Raw genomic sequence first — 18,508 nt, 5'->3', positions numbered from 1 at the left:
CTCTTCAGTATATAGTGTTCTAAGACCTGCAGTTTTTTAGTGTTGCCACTGCTAGGTCTTGTGTGATTCTAATTATGGTCCTGCCACATTTGAATTTTTTTTTTATTGTTCATAATATTTTATCCTTGACCTAGGGCTTTCAAAATTTGACTAAGATATTCCTATAGGTTTTTCTTATAGGATCTCTTTCAGGTGGTGATTAATAGTTTTTTTTTTCTGTTTCTACTTTTCCCTCTTGTTCTAACACTTTAGGACAATTTTCTTTATTTCTTGTTTTATTGTATCAAGATTCTTTTTTGATTGTTGCTTTCAGATAGTCCAATTGCTCTTATGTTTTGTTTTCTTTATTTGTTCTCCAGATTAGTTATTTTTCTTATGAGATGTTTCATTTTCTCTTCTATTTTTTCATTCTTCACATTTTATTTTATTATTTCTTGGTATCTTATAACTTTGTTGGCTTCCCCTTGCCCAATTCTAATTGTCAAGGAGTTACTTTCTTCCTTAAGATTCTGGATCTCCTTTTCCAATTGGTTGACTTTCTTTTCATAATTCTGGTTCTCTTGGATTGTTCTTAACTTTTAAATTTTTTCCTCAATCTCTCTCATTTGATTTTAAAGTGTTTTTTTAAGTTCTTCTGTGAATTCTTTTGGGTCAGGTGACCATTCAATATTATTCTTTGGGGTGGGAGGGTTTCAGTGTCTTCCTCTGAAGATGAAGATGGATTCCCATAGTAGCTTTCTATGGTTGGGTCCTTTCTCTTTTGCCTGTCCATTTTTTATTTATAGCAGTTTGTTATGGTAATCACTTCTAGTCCTGGGATATGTAGGAGTGGTGTCTCTGGCCTCAGATCTCCCTTCAATTCTCCCCTCTAGCCTGGAAATGAAACCAAGAAGTCTGCCCTCTTGTAAATGCCCACAGGCAGTGCACCCCCCCCCATTGCTTTTATACTCAATGGGTGTGTGTTAGTTCTTGTTCCTTTCACCCAAGGTCAATGTCTGAGCAGTACAGCTGGGTCTAGCATCAGCTAGGCTTCCTCAATCTTCCCCCATTGGGACATCAGACTGTGGACACTGTCTGGGAAGTGAAAGTTCCTGTGACTAAGGCCAAGGTTACCTCCCAACCCAGCTATCCCCAGAGCTCCCTGCAGGCTGTTTCACTGGACCTAGCCTGGAGGGGTTTACACTTCATAGCGATCAAACCTAGGTCTTGGGGGTTTTCTTCCAATTGTCCCAGAAGAACCACTGTTCTGCCCCAACTTGGTTGTTTTTACTGCTCTATGTTCACCCTGAAGCACTGTTCTGTCTTGTTTGTGGGGGAAATGGGGAGAGCTTAAAATCTTCTGACCTACTCCACCATCTTCCCAGAAACAATTTTTTGAAACATACAGCCTGCAAAATAGCCTCTAGCACTGGTGCTTCTCCATGTCCACATTAAGAACAGGATAAAGGTCTGGTCATTCTAGTGGAAGTCATAGGCAGAGCTGCTCTTGGTCAGAGTTTTAGTACCCAATACTCTCATGCACTAAACCTGATACTACAAGAGCAAGGCAAGTGGGCTTGAGACAAGGAAGTTAGAGGGTGAATAGGGTTAGCAGGGGGTGGTAGGGAGGGATGGTTCATAAGTGGCATGCCTCAGCTCTGCTTCCAGATGTGATACTGTCAGGATTTCACACAGATTTGACATAGCTGACATCTGAAAGACTACCTTAGTTATACATCTTTTAGCTTGCATTCTGAAAGGCCTAGTCAGCTTCAGATGAGACTGATGAATTCTATTCCCAGAGAGGCTAGACAGGATAAGAAGCTCCTGCCTGATGCTTTTGAGTCAATGGCAATGAACATGCATTACAATTCCTACAGAAATAGGTCTGTCTGATGAGTGTCTCTGCCCTTGTACAGAGAAGAGCTGAAAGGTTCACTTTCTTCAATGAAGTGAAGTCAGAATCCTTACTGTGTCATGGAAAATATATCATTTTTAATCTTTCACAGCTAAGCAGCTGCCACATTAGAATTTCATAAGAAAAATTCACCTTGCTTGAATCTTTCTTATAAAACAATAAGGACACTCTGGAGCCTTAACTAAATAAACTGGGGGAGGGGGGGAAGGGGAGAGGGTGCTAAAAGTCTCTTCATCTACCAAATATAAATATAAAAATGAAGAGGCAGAAGAATAGGGAAGAGAAAGGATGGAATATGGAGAAAATAGTAACCAGACTTTCAATGAAACTGGAGGATATAAAAAAAAAGAGCAAACAATTCAGCAAGCATTTGTCATGCTTTCATCATAAATTCTCTATAAAGCTATGAAATCTGTGAATGGTACTTGCCTCTCTTGACCAGCTGTATCCCAGAGCTGTAAGACTGTAGGCTCTCCATCCACAATGAGAGTCTTCATTTGAAAATCAACACCTTTTAAAAAAGCATAAGGGCCCAGAATAAGAAGTCGGTATTTCCATGTATTTTGATTTTAAAGACAACTTCAAGATGTGACAAGCACCTATGTCACCCCCAACATTGTGTGAAAGTAAAATACAAAATCATTCATAAAGATGACTCTGTTGACCTAATCAGTATGAACACTTTCAAGGTGTATTTCCAATAGTGATATTGGGTAAACAGTGAGCCACACACACACTTCTGTCTCATTTCCCATTCTGATCTAACACTAGCTTGGGCTTATACTCCAGGACTATGGAACAAAAATGTTTTTGTGCCAAAATAATTAGTTAATTTGGAGCTAGATTCTTCAGGCTCGTTTCCACCAATAAAATACACTACAATAATCTGAATTAAATATTAAAATGCCATTATGAATTACACTGAAATGAAATTTTAGCCTTGTGCATTAGGAGAAACAATTTATCTTATCCTATCAAGTAAAACATAAATAGACTGATAAAGTCAGGAAGAAGAACAAATTTAGGAAAAAGATTAGCTCAGTTTTGGATATGTAGAGTTTGAGGAGATAGTAGAACTATTTTACAGGTAGTTAAAGATGGAAGTATGAAACTAGAGATGAAGGGTTAGAAACGCAGATTTGGGAGTCATCTATACAGAAATAACAATTGAAGTCATGCAAATGTATGAGTTAGCTAAAAGTGTCAATAGAGACAGAGACAAAGGAAAGGATCTTAATAACTAGTAACCTTAAGCAGTCAAGAAAATGACAAAGCCAGTGAACCAGGCAAAGGTAGAGACATAAAAAGGAAATAAGAGGATGGTGGGTCAGATGTCAAGGGAGAAGAAAGTATTTAGTATATGGGACAGGGTAAAAGCATGAAATGCTACAGAGAAGTTATGATGAAGACCTTTGGATGGGGTGGTTAGGACACCATTGAGTCTGGTGACACTGAAAAGAGTAATTTTAAAATTTAATACCGATGTTGTAGAAGCCCAGTTACAAAAGGTTAGGGAGAGAGTGAGTGGTGAAGGGAAGCATAAAACATAGAGAACTTTGTGAAGAAGTTTAATAAAGGAAAGTAAGAAAAAGAGCTGGAATAACAGTGAGGTGAGTTAGGATTGTATAAGAAGAATCATGGGATCATAAATTTTTAGCTGGAAAAGACCTTTGAGACCAAAAATTACACACACACACACACACACACACACACACACACACCTCATTTTACTTGCACATGAAGAAACTAAGGCCTAGAGAGGTTACTTGCTTTGCCCAGGATCACATAACTTCAAAGTGTCTAAGATAGGATTCAAACTCAAATCTTTGTAACTCCAAGTCCATTGTTCTATTCAATATTAAACCAAGGACCCAGAGAAGGGAAGGTAGAATAGGATTCAAGGTTCAAGTAAAGGAATTAATTTTATAGAGTGAGGGACAATTTTTTTATGATTGGACCAAAGAAAGACAATGGGCTATGATGCTGAGAAATTTTGAAAAATATGGAAAGGACTTGAGGGAAGGTATTAACCTCAATGAAGAAGAAGGTAGTTAAGTCATCCACCTGAATGTGCAGAAATACAAAGGGTTTGACTGAGGCCAAAGAAATGAGAGAAAGGCTTGGAATAGTCGATGGCAAATTTTGCAGTGAGATTATAAGAGTATGATGACTACCAAATAGCAGGTAAGACCTTATTAATGGCATCAAAATTAGTAACAGGTGCAATCTATAGCAACACAGAAGGCCAAAAACAAAAAGATGGTCAGGGTTACGCAGAAAAGATCTCAGGAAATGTAACAAGTAGGATGGTAAGAAAGGAACATAGAAACAAAAGAAATGTTCACTGTGTAGTCACTTTGGTATATGGAGGCAAGTGAAAACAGAGTGATGGAAGCAAACTGGGAGAAGGGGGGTGAATCAAGAGAACAGAGGTCAGCATTAGGGAAAATAATAGGCTAAATGTGAAAGTCCAAAGAAGAGGAAGTTGTGGTCAGGGAGTAGAATTTCAAAATTCAGGATGTTGAAGATGATACATTTCTGAGAGGTGGTGAGGACCAATACATGATAGTGATCACATATAGCTGAATTACAATATACAAGATTGTTGGATTAGAGGAGCCTGAAGAAGTTTGTGTTGGGGTTGTAAGAAGAGCTTCAATATGAATTCTAACCTTTAAGTCTGCTGCCAAGGAGTGGAGTACAGAGAAAGAGCAGGAGCTAGGGACTAAATTCATTAAGAAAGACAAGAGAATAACCAAGAAGTCTCTAGAGACAGGAACACAGATGGGGAAAGGTTTATAGAAATAGATGTCATGGACTTTATGGACTGTAATAGAGGACAGATGGTTGCAGCCGTGATGGAAGAGAAAGGTGGTCTGGAAGTGATAGTGAAGAATAGAAAGTGTGCTAACCCCTTCTCTCTCCTGGCCACATGAATCTGGGAGAGGTCTCTTGAGCTTTGGAGTCATGAGATTCAATGAGCTAAGCCTATGGGATGTCTGCACTAAGTTTGGAATTAATAAGGTCAATCCCAAAGGAGTAGGGGGAGATTGGGTTGCCAAAGAAGACTGAACAAGCCCGGGTGAGAAACAGAGCAGGTCAAAGCTCCCATGCCATTTAGAAATGGTCAGGGTGAAGTAGAAACCCAGTCTCGAAAATAAAAGAGAAGCATTGTGCAGAGTAGAGAAATGTTTGGAGAACAGGAAAGGAGGGGTTCCAAGGATTTTTTTTTACTTCATTTTGCGTATGTGTGATGTCCATGAGAAGTTAAGCAAGAAGTGGTAAAAAGCATGCTTTTTCTTCAACAGTTAAACTAGGAAATATACCTAGAGTGGCACCAGTATTTCCTCGAAATTCATTCTTACAAAGCCTCATGAGAAAACTGGACTTCCCCACAGCAGCATCTCCAGCAAGAACAATTTTATATGCTTTATCTGAGCTAGGATATTTATGGTTGTCATCAGTCGAGTGTGCCTAAAAGAAAATTCAGGATGAGAAAAATTTCAGTTACTTTTTGTCCCCTTATCTTCCTAGCTTGTGTTAGGAAACAGAAAATCATCAGAGGGCAAGAAAAAAAGACATCCCACAAAAAACAGTACCTACCTGTGATGAGAGGGCTGATATAGGCTTCCTTGCTGAAGTTCCAGAGTTCCCTTCAGCAACAGATTCTGAGGGTTTCCAGTCTAATATTGTACAGATGCTGTCAGAACCATAGGCCTCTTCATCTCGTATCTCTGGAACCTGCCACAAAAAATATTATTGTTAAAAATGAAAGAGATGTATTTAAACAAAAAGATACATCATACAAAACTGCATTGGATGCCATTAATCAGCATGTGCCAATCTAGTATGGAAGTTAAGGATGCTCAGCTGTGCCAATCCAGTAAGTCCTTAAGCCAGGGTAGAGAAACTATACTGTTTTATTGATCCTGTTTAACATTTATAACTTCATTAAAAACCCCTTTGGTTCCTGTGAACTCTTGAGGCTAGTTAATTTCAAACAGGGGGTTAATTTTTCTTTTCATCAAAGGTCTTAGAAGATCAATGATTTCCAGGGCTTACATCTGTATCAGACGCATCACCCCCAAAGCTCTCCTGTGTGCACTGTGACCTTTGAAAACTCCTTTGATGCTTGTCTTCCACCTCAAAATCATATTCATTAGAATCTCTCAAAGTCGACAGGCCACTGTCAAAGCAGCTTTCAGGCAGGCTTTCGACCTCACAGCTTATTCTTTGCATTGGATCACAAAGGGCTAATGAATCACAATCCTCATCCACGTAGGAAGAACGTGATGACCTGATGATAAATGGGAAAGAGGATAAATGGTTTAATGAAGAGTTCACAATGCTTAAAACAGATTAAGCAGTGCCAAGAAAGTAATTTCAATTTTGGAGACTTTAAGACTTCTGTTTTCCTTTTGCAAAATAAGTCTGCCTTGATTTCTTTATCTATAAAAAGGGGATTACAATATCACCCACCTCCCCAAATTGTTGTGAACATAACATGAGATAGTGATTATGGCACACTTAGCACAGTCCCTTGCACAAAGTGCTATTTAAATTTTAGCTGGTTGTTGTTGTTATTAAATGAGTTCAAAATCCTTTCTTATATGTGTTGTTCCAGATGGCCATAGAGATCCCCTTGCAAATATCAGACATAATTTAGGTAAAAACCTATATTTGCAGCTCTGATCTATGGACCTTACAACTCCAATGCTAGTGCCCCATTGCTTCCTCAAATTTAACAGGTCAAAGATAAATTCATTACACCTTTCCCTCTATATCTACTTTCTGCTTCTGCCATTTCTGCCTTTGGTATTTTATTTAGGTTCCCATGTTTGTAATGTTAGTGTTATCAATGATTCTCCCTTATATTTCACTTTTCATATCTATTCAAGTTCTAAGTCTAATCAATTTCATATCTTTAGCATCTATAGAATCCATTTTCTAATTGCCATTCCTATTACTACCATCCTAGTACAGGCCCTCAAGTTAGTACCTCTAAGATTCTTGTTCTATCTTCTCTACAGATAATTCCTCTTCTACTTTCTCCCCCCTCTCATCTATCCTCCCTATTAGTGCCAGAATAATGACTCACATAAAGACTTGGTCATGTTACTTCTTTGCACAAATATTTTCAGCATCTCCCTACTGCCAATCTACCTGATGTTCAAGTAAATCAACAACCAGCTGGCACCATCCTGCCATTTCAGCCTTACTTCAAATTATTCTTTTTAACACACTCCAATTATTCCCACCAACAAATAAAAAAGTCAAATTGAACAACTCTCTGCCCCCTATGAAACTAAGTTCTGCACTTTATCACCATCTTGACTGTATTGATACTGTTCCATAGACATAGAATGCCCTCCTTTCCTCTGAGGAATTTCTACTCTTCCTTTAAAGACTAAATTAAATGTCACATCTTTCAGGAAGACATTCTGATCTTCTCATACTCTTCTCTATCCAGCAGTAACAACTCACTCCCTCAGACCTCTTTATCATTATAGTCATTCGCCTAATATATCCCATTATATTCTAGGCTCACTAGAAGTGGGGGTCATGTCCTAGCTGAACTGTATTTCTTCTTGGCACCTAGTACAAAGTTCTCTAAAGAGTAGGTAATTAAGAAATCTTCATTATTATTGTACTATTAACTGTACCATTATGTTGTTCTCTCTCACTGTCTCTCTCTCTCTCTCTCTCTCTCTCTCTCTCTCTCTCTCTCTCTCTCTCTCTCTCTCTCTCTCTCTCTCACACACACACACACACACACACACACACACACACACACACACACACACACCCAAGTATGGTATTCAGCTCTAAAACATTTTAGAATAGAAAAAGATGTCTCCCAGTTGAACAGTATACATAGAAGAGTGATTAAGATGGTAAAGGGACTCAAAGCCCTTTATATGACACTAAGGGACATACAAAGTTAAGATAGGACCATACTCTCATATAGCTCACTCTAGAAGTGGGGTGAAGGTACTCTATATTTAACAGGATTCCACATGAAAAGGGATTAACATTTGGGTCAGAAATGGAGATTATAATTTTCTCTCTTCAAATTCAGTAGGAATCCAAAGGAACATTTCTTCCTCAAAATACCAGAGGTACAATGTCAATTATTCAATTTTTAAAACTATTTTGCTTCATTATTTGATTAGAAACAGAAGCAGCTCAAGATCTTCTGGAAGGTAGAGTGACTGAAATGAATGATAGGCTCAAAATCTCTAGGAACACTGCTACCAGAAATCATCTCTCTTGGTTTAAACCAAAAGATCTCTAAAATTTTGAAAACTGGAGATAATGAAAAATAGTTTCTATATCATATACTCAGTATGCCAAGAGCAGAGGGCTATCATACTCTGTTAGTCATCTGTATGAACATTTAATCTATTCTTTCTGTGGCTGGGTTGCAATACCATTGGTTTCCATAAACTATTTCTTGCTGCATTCTAAAATCATTTAATCAACACATTAAACAATAATGATGTCTCAAAGAACAGAAAAAACTAATTTTATCTTCATTTATCATTTTCAAAAACCCAAGATTCTTTGGAAGGCTCAACCTCTCAAACTACAAATAAAATATGCTGAATTTGTTTTCTTTTTACACCAATAACACTTAAGTTGGATGAGCCATTACTTAGAACAATAAAAGGAAAGAAAGAGAAAAGAAGAAAAAAGAAAGAGACAAGGAGGGAGGGAGGGAGGGAGGGAGGGAGGGAAGGAAGGAAGGAAGGAAGGAAGGAAGGAAGGAAGGAAGGAAGGAAGGAAGGAAGGAAGGAAGGAAGGAAGGAAGGAAGGAAGGAAGGAAGGAAGATTGGAGTCTCCAGAACCCTACTGTATCTCTGACATTTATGAGCTATGTGACAATGGGCAAGTCTTGCTAAACCATAGTTTTTATGCAAAATGGGAGATGTTGCCATCTGTGGTTTGTTTTTTGTCCTCAAAATGACATCATTATGTCAGGGTCAAGGTAAACTGTCCAACTGTGGCTGATCAGACCAATACAAATTAAGAATGTTCTACCACACTTCAGGCACAAATAGCCCAAATGAACATTTGGAGTGGAAATGTCATTAAATTTGCACATATCACATTTCTTTTGAGCTACGGCAGGTCTGCTTTGCTCCTATTTCAGAAGGTTTTTGAGAGAATTAGATAATGTATATGAAGTACTTTAAACATCTCAAAGTGCTATATAAAGGCTAAGTGGTATTATTACCAAGAGATGTAATAAGGAGGTATCAGACTCACAGTCCGAATCAAAACCAGATTGAAATGTAATTGGAAAGTGTTTAACAAAATAAACAGAAATAGGATACAACACAAGTAATGTTAATTTGTGCTTTTCTAAGTCAATATGTGCCCCAAAAGGATCCATTTCTAGTTGAATCTAATACTACCGCTGTACTGGGCTGAAAGCCAGTCTTAGAATTAGGGAGAACTGGTTTCAAATTCTGTCCCTGACACATGCTAGCTATACGAGCCCGGGCAAGTCATTTAATTTCAGTGTCTTGGGAAACTCTCTAAGACTTAAAGTTAGGTCTGCACCAAGATTTCCACATGAGGAGTTCAAAAACCAAGGAAATCACAGGTCCAGATCCTCACCTTCAAATTTAACAAGGTCAACAGATTAATAAATATTAAGGTAACATCAATAAATATATCAATATTAAATATATAATAAATAAAAATAATTAAAATATAATAAAATATAAATATAAATAATAAATATCTCAATCATAAATTTTTCAAGGAACAGACCATTTTGAGTTACTGTGCTTAAAATGAATTTTTAAGTGACCAGTTTAATGAAACAAGCCAGATAAAATCTCAAGTTCCATTCAAAATCATATCTATTATCCTATTTTCAAGGGATATGGTGAAGAAAGAAAACAGTAGGAAAACTATTGTCATTCTATTTCTTAAAAGAAATATTTTACTCCTTTGTCAAATTAAGCCCAGAATTCAAATGAAAAGACAGCAGATGTTAACCCACCTGTCATACCGCAAATTCTGAGGAGAATGGCCACCATTAAACTTGGGACTGCTTCTAGAGAGTGTGCTCCCTGGTGATGTATTATTTATACGCTGTATAAAAAAGACATATTAATCAAACAAGCTTTTTAGAAATATTTAGGAAGAAAAACTTATGTGTTGACTCACTATTCTCCTGTTTACTTCTTGTTATTGAGTTGTTTCAGTCCTGTCTGAACCTTTCTGACCCCATTTGGAGGTTTCTAGGCAACCATACTGGAGTGATTTGCCATTTCCTTCTCTAGCTCATTTTACAGATGAGAAAACTGAGACAAACAAGGTCAAGTGACTTGCCCAGGGTCACACGGCTAGTAAGTATCTAAGGCCACATTTGAACTCAAATCCTCCTGACACTAGACCTGGCACTCTATCTACTATACCACCTAGCTACCCTCTCCTGTTTACTAGTTCTGTGTCTTTGGGCAAATCACCTAATTTCTCAGGACTTCACTGGGGCAGGGTATTAACAGCACTGCCTCCCACAAAGTGTTATTGCAAGGGTCAAATGGATTAACATAAAAATTCTTTATAAAAGCACATCATCACATACATGTAAGTTAATAATAATACTTTGTGTACAATACTGGTTTTTTTAAGAGTTATCAGAAATGCAGCTACCATAAATACCTGGGCAGGGAAGGATAGAGGTACCGTGATTCAAAAGTCCAAATACAAAGATCTGCTTGGCATTGTCTTTTTTGGTATAAATGAATTTTAACTATTCTATAGTTCTAAGTCTACTCACAGTCTGGTTTGAAATTTGACAAGACCTTTTATCCCAACTTTCTAACTCCCTCCTCTCAGGTTTTAGTGGGTTTTAGAGAGACCTTTTTTCCAAACCCAACTCCAACTTTCAAACTCTGCTATACAGCAGAGATAACCTATGCTGGAAAAGAGATAGACCCAGAAATGCTTTTCTATTGAAATTAGTGCAGTTAGCTACAATAATTAACTTACTGGAAAATCAATGCCTGGCCAAGTAGCAATAAAAGTTTTTCAATCATAGAATGCTAAAGCCCAAGGAATACTTAGAGATCATTAAGTTTTATACCATCATTCTACCAAAAAAAGAACCTAAGGACTAGAGACAGCTAAGTGACTTGTCCCCAGTTATATAGCTAGTTGATTATGCAACTGAGATCAGAAAATAATCTGGGAATGTTTCTTGAACCTCAAATGTTTACTTAATACGATTCCATAGAATTGCTCAAAAACAGAATTTTTCCTTGTGATAAATATTTATAGAGAATAATAATTAAAATAATTAGAATAATAATTAAAATAATTAGAATAATAATTAAAATCTGAAATATCAAATATGTAAGGACAATGGATAGCCAGATGGGGTGGTGGATAGAATGCCAGGTCAGGAATCAGGAGACTCAAGTTCAAATCCAGCCTCACTCACTAGCTATGTGACCCTTGGCAAATCAATTATCTCTGTCTGCCTCAGTTTCCTTATCTATAAAATAAACTGGAGAAGGAAATGGCAAATCACTCCAATATGGTTGCCTAGAAACCTCCAAATGGGATCATGAAGAGTCAGACCCACCTAAAAACAACTGAACAACAAAAGAAAATAACATCCAACAGTGTTTGGGGAAAAAACAAAAAAAGTCCTTTTTGAAGGGCGAGCATCTTTCTTCCTTTAGGTAAAAGTATATCACTGTTACATGTTGTCAATAATCAGAGGCTTCTGCTAAGAAGATAGGCCTTCAGGATACCGTACACTACAGACAATTACAAAGCAGATTGTAAAAATATAACACATACCAAGGATCTGTTGTATTTACTATATGTGTTTTCCAGTGCACTTCTTAATCCATCATTACTGTCATGTAGTTTTCTGTTGGCTGTTCTACAGATTAAAAAAAAAAAAACGAGCAGAATTTAAAAAGGCCTAAAAGTGAAAACTTGCTTTTTCAAATGATGAGGTGCGAAATATGGCGTGGTATTCCACAAAGTCGTCTTTTTTCTTCCCTACTGAATGATTAAATATCAGAGATGGATGGCATCTGGTCTAACCCCATTATTTTAAAGAGAGAGAATCTGGAAGTGAGAAGCTAAATAACTTAGCTAAAGTCACAAAACTTGTAAGAAGGGAATTCCTACTCATGCCCTCCAACTTTACTTTTTTCTTTTTCTTTTGGAGGAGGAAGGTAGGGCAATTGGGGTTAAATGAATTGCCCAAGGTCACACAGCTAGTTTTGTGTTAAGTGTCTGAGGCCAGATTTGAACTTAGGTCCTCCTGACTCCAGGGCCAGTGCTCTATTCACTGCACCACCTAGCCACCTCTACCCTCCAACTTTAAATCCAATGCCCTTTCTTCTAGACTAGGACTTTAGGCAGATTCCAAGCATTTTAGGAAGGGCTGATATTACCAATGTTACTGCTGTCAGAGTATGGAGATGTTAAAACTGACGTGGTCAATGGCACATGTAGTCTAAATTATCTCTGTTTATCAGGACTTAAGCAGTTACCTTTATAATAGCAAAACTACTAAATATCTGCTGAAGCCAAAAACTGTGGCCAGATGAGCTTACTCAACTCTGCCTCCTCTTTCCTATACTTAATTTAAACAAGATTAGTACAGAGGCATGCCTCCAAAAGTAGATTATCTTCATGGTCTTTAGATAAAATTATTAAAATCATTTGAAAAACAAAGATGCAACCAAAAGGAATTCAAAGAAAAACTCCCTACTATATTCCTGACTTAAGAAAGAAACTTGCATATAATCTAAATAATTGGCTATAGGCTCTTCAGAAACTATTCTTTGTCTTCAATAGTTTATTGTAAAATGGGGAGTTTTCGCTATTTTTGGAGAAACTGGATCCGTAAAGAATCCTTTAATAACCTTAAAGGTGGATTAAGACTTTGCAAACACCCTGTGCGTGCCAAGAGAAAACACTAAGTCATATCCCAAGATCACTTTTGGACACCCATCCTCTATTTATTAAAAAAACAATGCTTGATTTGCAATTCAGTTATTTCAAAGAGATAAGTGATTGTGCTGAATAAAATGTAACAACAAGAAACACATATTTACCTGCATTTCCATCCTTAGGATTCAGTCCATTATTCTGCTGTACACACAATATAACATTTATGAAAAAAGAACAGTGGAAATAGCATATAATGAAGATAATTTATAGGAACTTACTGAAGCATTTCAATTTGCCTCTCAAGGCAATCTCTATCTTCAGTATATTCTCTGATTATTTCCAGGTCCCTGTAAAATTACATTTTGCATTTAAATGAGAATTTTTGGATAAGCTCTCTATTTCCAGTGATTTCCATTACCACCCCCTAGCATCTCCTCCACCTTCCTGCATGATTTCACTTCCTGTGCCCATATTTCTCCTCCACTTTGTCTGTGGCCTTCACCCTCACTGACTTCAAAAGTCAATTTCATCATCCATCCGATACCCTAACCTCAAGGTGCCTTCAGTACTCTAGATTTGAGAGACCTTTATCCACACCTGTCATCCATAAGTACAGTCACCCCTTTTAACTATCACATAATTTTTCCTTGGATTTAGGAATTTATAGGATCATATATATAAAACTGTAAAAGATCTTAGAGGTCATTAAAGTCAAACTCTTTATTTGACAGACGAGGGAATTTAAGACTATAAAGGATTAAATGACCACCCCAAGGTCACAGTTAGTATGTGTCTGAGGTAGGACTTGAACTCAGGTCTTCCTGACTCCAACAAAGCCTAGCATTTTTTCCACCAGGCTATCAAGTTGCTTCTGTGTTGTCTAGCTACAATCTTCTTACCTAATACACTCTTCATTCTCACAAACTTATTCAATTCACTTTTCACACTGTTACTAGTAGGGCAGAAAGGGAAAATCTTTTCACCAATCCCCATGAGCATTAATGACCTCACAGCCACATTTGATGTAATAATTACTCTGTAATCCATGGCCACTCAACATAGCTCTCACTCATCTCTCTCTTCACCCTCTTAATTGTCTTCTTCACTGCATCAATCCAATTCCTATGCTACACACTTCCTCCAAATCCACATTCTCTACCCCTGCTCAGAGGTCACAAAGTATTGATAGAAGGCATGTGGAATAGGTTCACTACAAATTCATGCTAATAAATTCGCTCACATTTATCAAATTGCTTCTTGATTTTTTTATATTCCACCATGAAAGCTGGCTATTACAGTTTCTCTACTTTCTCCAAACCAAACCTCACATTCCACTTTACTGTCTGATTTTGTTAATATAATCAAATTCTCCTCTTACCTGAGATACAGTTGATTGCCAGGAGATTCCCACTCTTCTCCTCCCTCCTTGTCCTCCCCTCCCACCTTCATCTCCCTCCATCTCTCTCTCGCCCTCCTTTCCTTCCCCTTTTATTTTCTCTTGCCCTTATTATGACTTTATTTTCTCCACTAACAGAAGTTTTATCGTCTTCCCTAGACTAATCCTTCCTCCAAGGTTCTCAATCCCATCTCATCTTCCATTCCTCTGTAGCCTTGCTTCTTCCATAAGTTCCCCACCCTCACCCCCAGCATCATCTGTTCTTTTCCTTAAGAATTCAAACAGACATCAGTCTACCTTATACAAGAGAGAAAAACCAAATTCTACACAACCCTGCTGATCTTTCCTGACATTTCTCCCCCCACCCTATTCTAATGTTATACATAGTTCTACTGTGTTGCTCAACACAAACACTTTAAGAAAAATTTTGCCATTAGGACTGGTAACTTGATTTCATGAAGCAACCATTGCATTGTGGTAACATTGATAGAGACCTGGCTTCTAAGTCAGGAAGACCTCGGTTCAAGTCCCAACTCTGACACATAGTACCCTGGGTAAGTCATTTCAATGTTCCAGGAAATTCTCAGAGAGTAAATAACACAGCAGTCGCTGATATACACTGGTAACAGAGTTTCCTTAACAGGAGTTTCAAAGTAATCAGTTTCAGGTTCATTTTTTTTTAATTCTGCTTTATAACAGTCTAGAAAATTATACTTTGAATGTAGACGTCATTGCTCAAATCTATTAATCTCCCTACAATTTAGTTTTCTTTTTTATACTAAATTAGTATGTGTGACTTAATAGACAAGAGGGGGAAAAAACCAAAAATACAAAACACTGAGTTTTTCAGAGTAAGTACTTTTGACACATTGTTGCTTTGTGGTATGGAACTCTCAATGTGAGCACAATCTAATTTGTTTTTCTAAACTGACTCTTCCCGATAATTCTATTGAGATCCTTTTATATAAAATTTGTACCACTGTTACGCCTCAGAATAGAAATAAATTAGCAACTATTTCCTGAACTTCTTAATTTATTAACACCCATCCAGACAGGACACCACCGTTACCACATTTAGCATGGTGATCAAGAACTAAGCAGAAAGTCAGTACTTGGATGGGAGAACAAAGAACATTCAGATCTTTCAGGAAATGGTGTTAGTAACTCAGAGGGTGGCACTGTTACTCTTAAAGCAGTTTCCATGAATTGTAGGGAAAATAAGCCAATTTATATAGCATTTGGATATTTGCAGCTAAAAGCAACTAATCATAGGAAGTAAGGAGAGAAATCACCACGACTTCTAAAAATTGGGGTATGGAACATTATGGCAAAATTAACTACTGATTTACCCTATTAAATTCATGTAACATATATGATTGCCAAAAGTTGTATGCAAATCCAACTTAGTAACTTAAATTGTACTTGTCTGGTGAACTACATTATAATTTCAGAAAAAAAATTTATCTTCAATTAAACTAAATATTTTTAGTAGATGCTAGAGATCTCGTAAAATTATACTAGCTACTGAGGAAAGAAGTAGAAATACAAAGATGACATCCTTGCCTTCAAAGAAGCTGCAGTTAATATTTGGCTAATATTTTATTCTATTTCTGGGCTCCTACTTTATTATCAATCTGTTTTTAAAAAAAGTCAAGCAAACGTGTTGCTGCATGCATATATATAACTTCTGCTCCTGAGAAGGCTGAGGCTGGTGGAGTGCTTAAGCTTGGGAGCTGTAAACTGCAGTGAGAATAAGGCAATTGGAGCCCCCCCCCCGGCCCCATTTAGTATTAACATACTGAGCACTGGCTAGGGGGAATGATTTGCACCAAACTGTCCAAGGAAGGTCAAAACTAACCCCATTCAGGGGCACCTAGGTGGTACAGTGAATAGAGCACCTGACCTGGAGTCAGCAGGACCTGAATTCAAATCGGTCCTCAGACACTTAACACCTACTAGCCATGTGACCTTGGGCAAGTCACTTAACCCCAATAGCCCTGCCTTCTCCCCTCCAAAAAAAACCCTAACCCCATTCAGAAACAGAACAAAGCATCTGCTCTAACTTGCAAGGGGATTGAGCCCATGAAAGCAAACTGTACTCCCAGCTCAAGCAAGATAGAGAGACATTATCTCAAAAACAGGAAAAAAGAAAAAATAACTCATAAATGCTAAGGGTATAGCTATTTAAAGAGCCATTTTTGGAAAGTGAAGACCTTTTGATAAAAATCAAAAGTGATTAAATTCTTCCCTAATTTGTTTTTAAAGTCATACTTTTTATATCTTCTGTCCTTAAAGGAAGGACTATACTACAAGTCTAACTATTTAGACACTTATTAAAACAGAAAAAAATTTGCAAATATATTTAAACATACATACACATATACCCATACCAACACTAAAGTATATGCAGAATTTTCCCAATTAAAAAAATAACATGCTTACTAGTTGTGTGACCTTGGGCACTTAACCCCAATTGCCTTGCATCCCCCCTCCAAAAAAAATGTTTTTAAATAACATGCAAAATTCCATACCTTTCTGAATTCAGACTTTGATCAGCATAGTCACTTTTCAAGGCATCTAATTCACTCTGAAGAAAGGCTATGTTTGTTTGTGCTTCTAAAAGATCTTTTTTAACTTTCTGATTTTCCTAAAGGAAAAGAAAAGTTAAATTTATTTGTTACTATGCTTTTCAACCAGGAAAATAATGGGGAAAAGACTTCTCTGAAGAATCACGCAGCACATCAAAGGAATGAAGTTCCTTTTTTTAAGTGTCAGTGTAAAAAAACTACACATCAAAATCTAAATTGAGTCATCACATAAATTTCAAACTATACAAACTCAAAATCCCTAAAGTTGTCTTCCCCATTTCCATTCCCTCTATTATCCCAGAGTTACACACTTATGAACACACCACACATACATACTCATAAAAAGGAACCAAAGTTATACTTCTTCAAGATAGTCCCTGGTGAAAATGAAAATCTATATCAGAAACAACAAATCTATTTAACAAGAAATAGAGTACTACCACTAAATACTCAATTGCGTATTCTAAAACATGATCTTCTATTCAGACAAGTCCTTGGAGATTCTTCATTACTTACATGGGGTATTAACCCATTAGTGATTATTGGTAACATTTTTCTGAAAAAGTAAAGCTAATGTAGAGCAGACAGGCATAGTAGCCCAATGGCAAAGACTTGTCCTTGAAGCTAAGACAACCTGGGTTAAAGATTCACCTCTAACACATATGGGTTGGGTGACCCTGGCACTTAAGTCTTTTAATGCTGTAGGTGACTTTTTAGGACTGTAAGTCATCGAGAAGGCGTCTGCCTAGATCAGTAGAAAGTATTTCCTCACATAAGGGTCCCCTTATAGCAAAATGATAATAAATCTGGGGTCTTTTTCTTATAAAGAATTTACTGCTTCTTCCTAAAAGTGACTGTGACAAGAGAACCCCATGACAAAAAGCACCTTTGTCCACAGGCACCTTGGAGCAATTTTTAAATGAGTATTATATATATTTCCTTTTAAGCTTCCATTCTTGTAGCCATGAAATAACAGCACTGCTGTGTTTTGAAAAGGGTCATTCCACATGAAACATATTTCTTTAAAAAGGAAAGGTAATTCTTACTGTTGACAAATCATAAATTCTTTTCTTTAATGCAACCACATCTTCTTTTTGACTTAAGGTCTTTGATTGTTCTTCCAGCTGAAAGAGAAAATAAAATACATCTGTTTATTGACCAACATGTGATTGAGCTCTCCGCATATGATGTCAGTTCATCAAATGAGGAAAATTTTTTTAAAAATTAAGAATTTGTAGCTAAAACTTATTGAAACTTTTATTTTAATCCATATCTATGTTTACTATAGCCAGGTGTTTGTGTTATTTAACTCAGTGATATGAGAAGCCAAAGAATTTGCTGGGGAGAGAAGGGAGGAAGGAAGGAAGGAAAAAGAAAGAGGAAAAGGAGGAGAGAAGAAAGAAGAAGCAACAGATGTTAAAGTCCATGGCAGCATTAAGACTTTTAGGGCATCCTGTATGTGCATTTGATGGTGGTTGTTGTTATTGCTGTTCAGTAATTTCAGTCATGTTCAACTTTTTGTGACCCCATTTTGGAGTTTTCTTGGCAAAGATACTGGAGTCATTTGCCATTTCCTTTTCTAGCTCATTTTACGGAAGAGGCACTGAGGGAAACAGGGTTAAATGACTTGCTCAGGGTCACACAGGTATTAAATATGTCTGAGGTTGAATTTGAATTCATGAAAATGGATCT

General features: G+C 37.1%; 1 protein-coding gene across 1 annotated transcript in view; it reads right to left on the bottom strand.

The window, feature by feature from the left end:
- RASEF (RAS and EF-hand domain containing) overlaps nucleotides 1–18,508 on the bottom strand; it is a 127,201-nt gene that overhangs the window by 43,155 nt on the left and 65,538 nt on the right. Inside the window, exons 5-13 of the mRNA XM_069064455.1 lie at nucleotides 17,863–17,940; nucleotides 16,760–16,875; nucleotides 13,111–13,179; nucleotides 11,723–11,807; nucleotides 9,912–10,003; nucleotides 5,960–6,194; nucleotides 5,501–5,638; nucleotides 5,224–5,371; nucleotides 2,327–2,408 (exon numbers count right to left, since the gene is read on the bottom strand). Of these exons, the coding sequence (XP_068920556.1) occupies nucleotides 2,327–2,408; nucleotides 5,224–5,371; nucleotides 5,501–5,638; nucleotides 5,960–6,194; nucleotides 9,912–10,003; nucleotides 11,723–11,807; nucleotides 13,111–13,179; nucleotides 16,760–16,875; nucleotides 17,863–17,940 (1,043 nt within the window). The remainder of the gene's footprint in view (nucleotides 1–2,326; nucleotides 2,409–5,223; nucleotides 5,372–5,500; nucleotides 5,639–5,959; nucleotides 6,195–9,911; nucleotides 10,004–11,722; nucleotides 11,808–13,110; nucleotides 13,180–16,759; nucleotides 16,876–17,862; nucleotides 17,941–18,508) is intronic.

Source organism: Petaurus breviceps, unplaced genomic scaffold (genome assembly GCF_028583685.1).
Source record: "Petaurus breviceps papuanus isolate PSGF00001 unplaced genomic scaffold, PetGlider_PUasm1.0 138, whole genome shotgun sequence".
In the NCBI taxonomy this organism is placed as follows: domain Eukaryota; kingdom Metazoa; phylum Chordata; class Mammalia; order Diprotodontia; family Petauridae; genus Petaurus; species Petaurus breviceps.
This window is presented reverse-complemented; position numbering and strand designations above follow the sequence as displayed.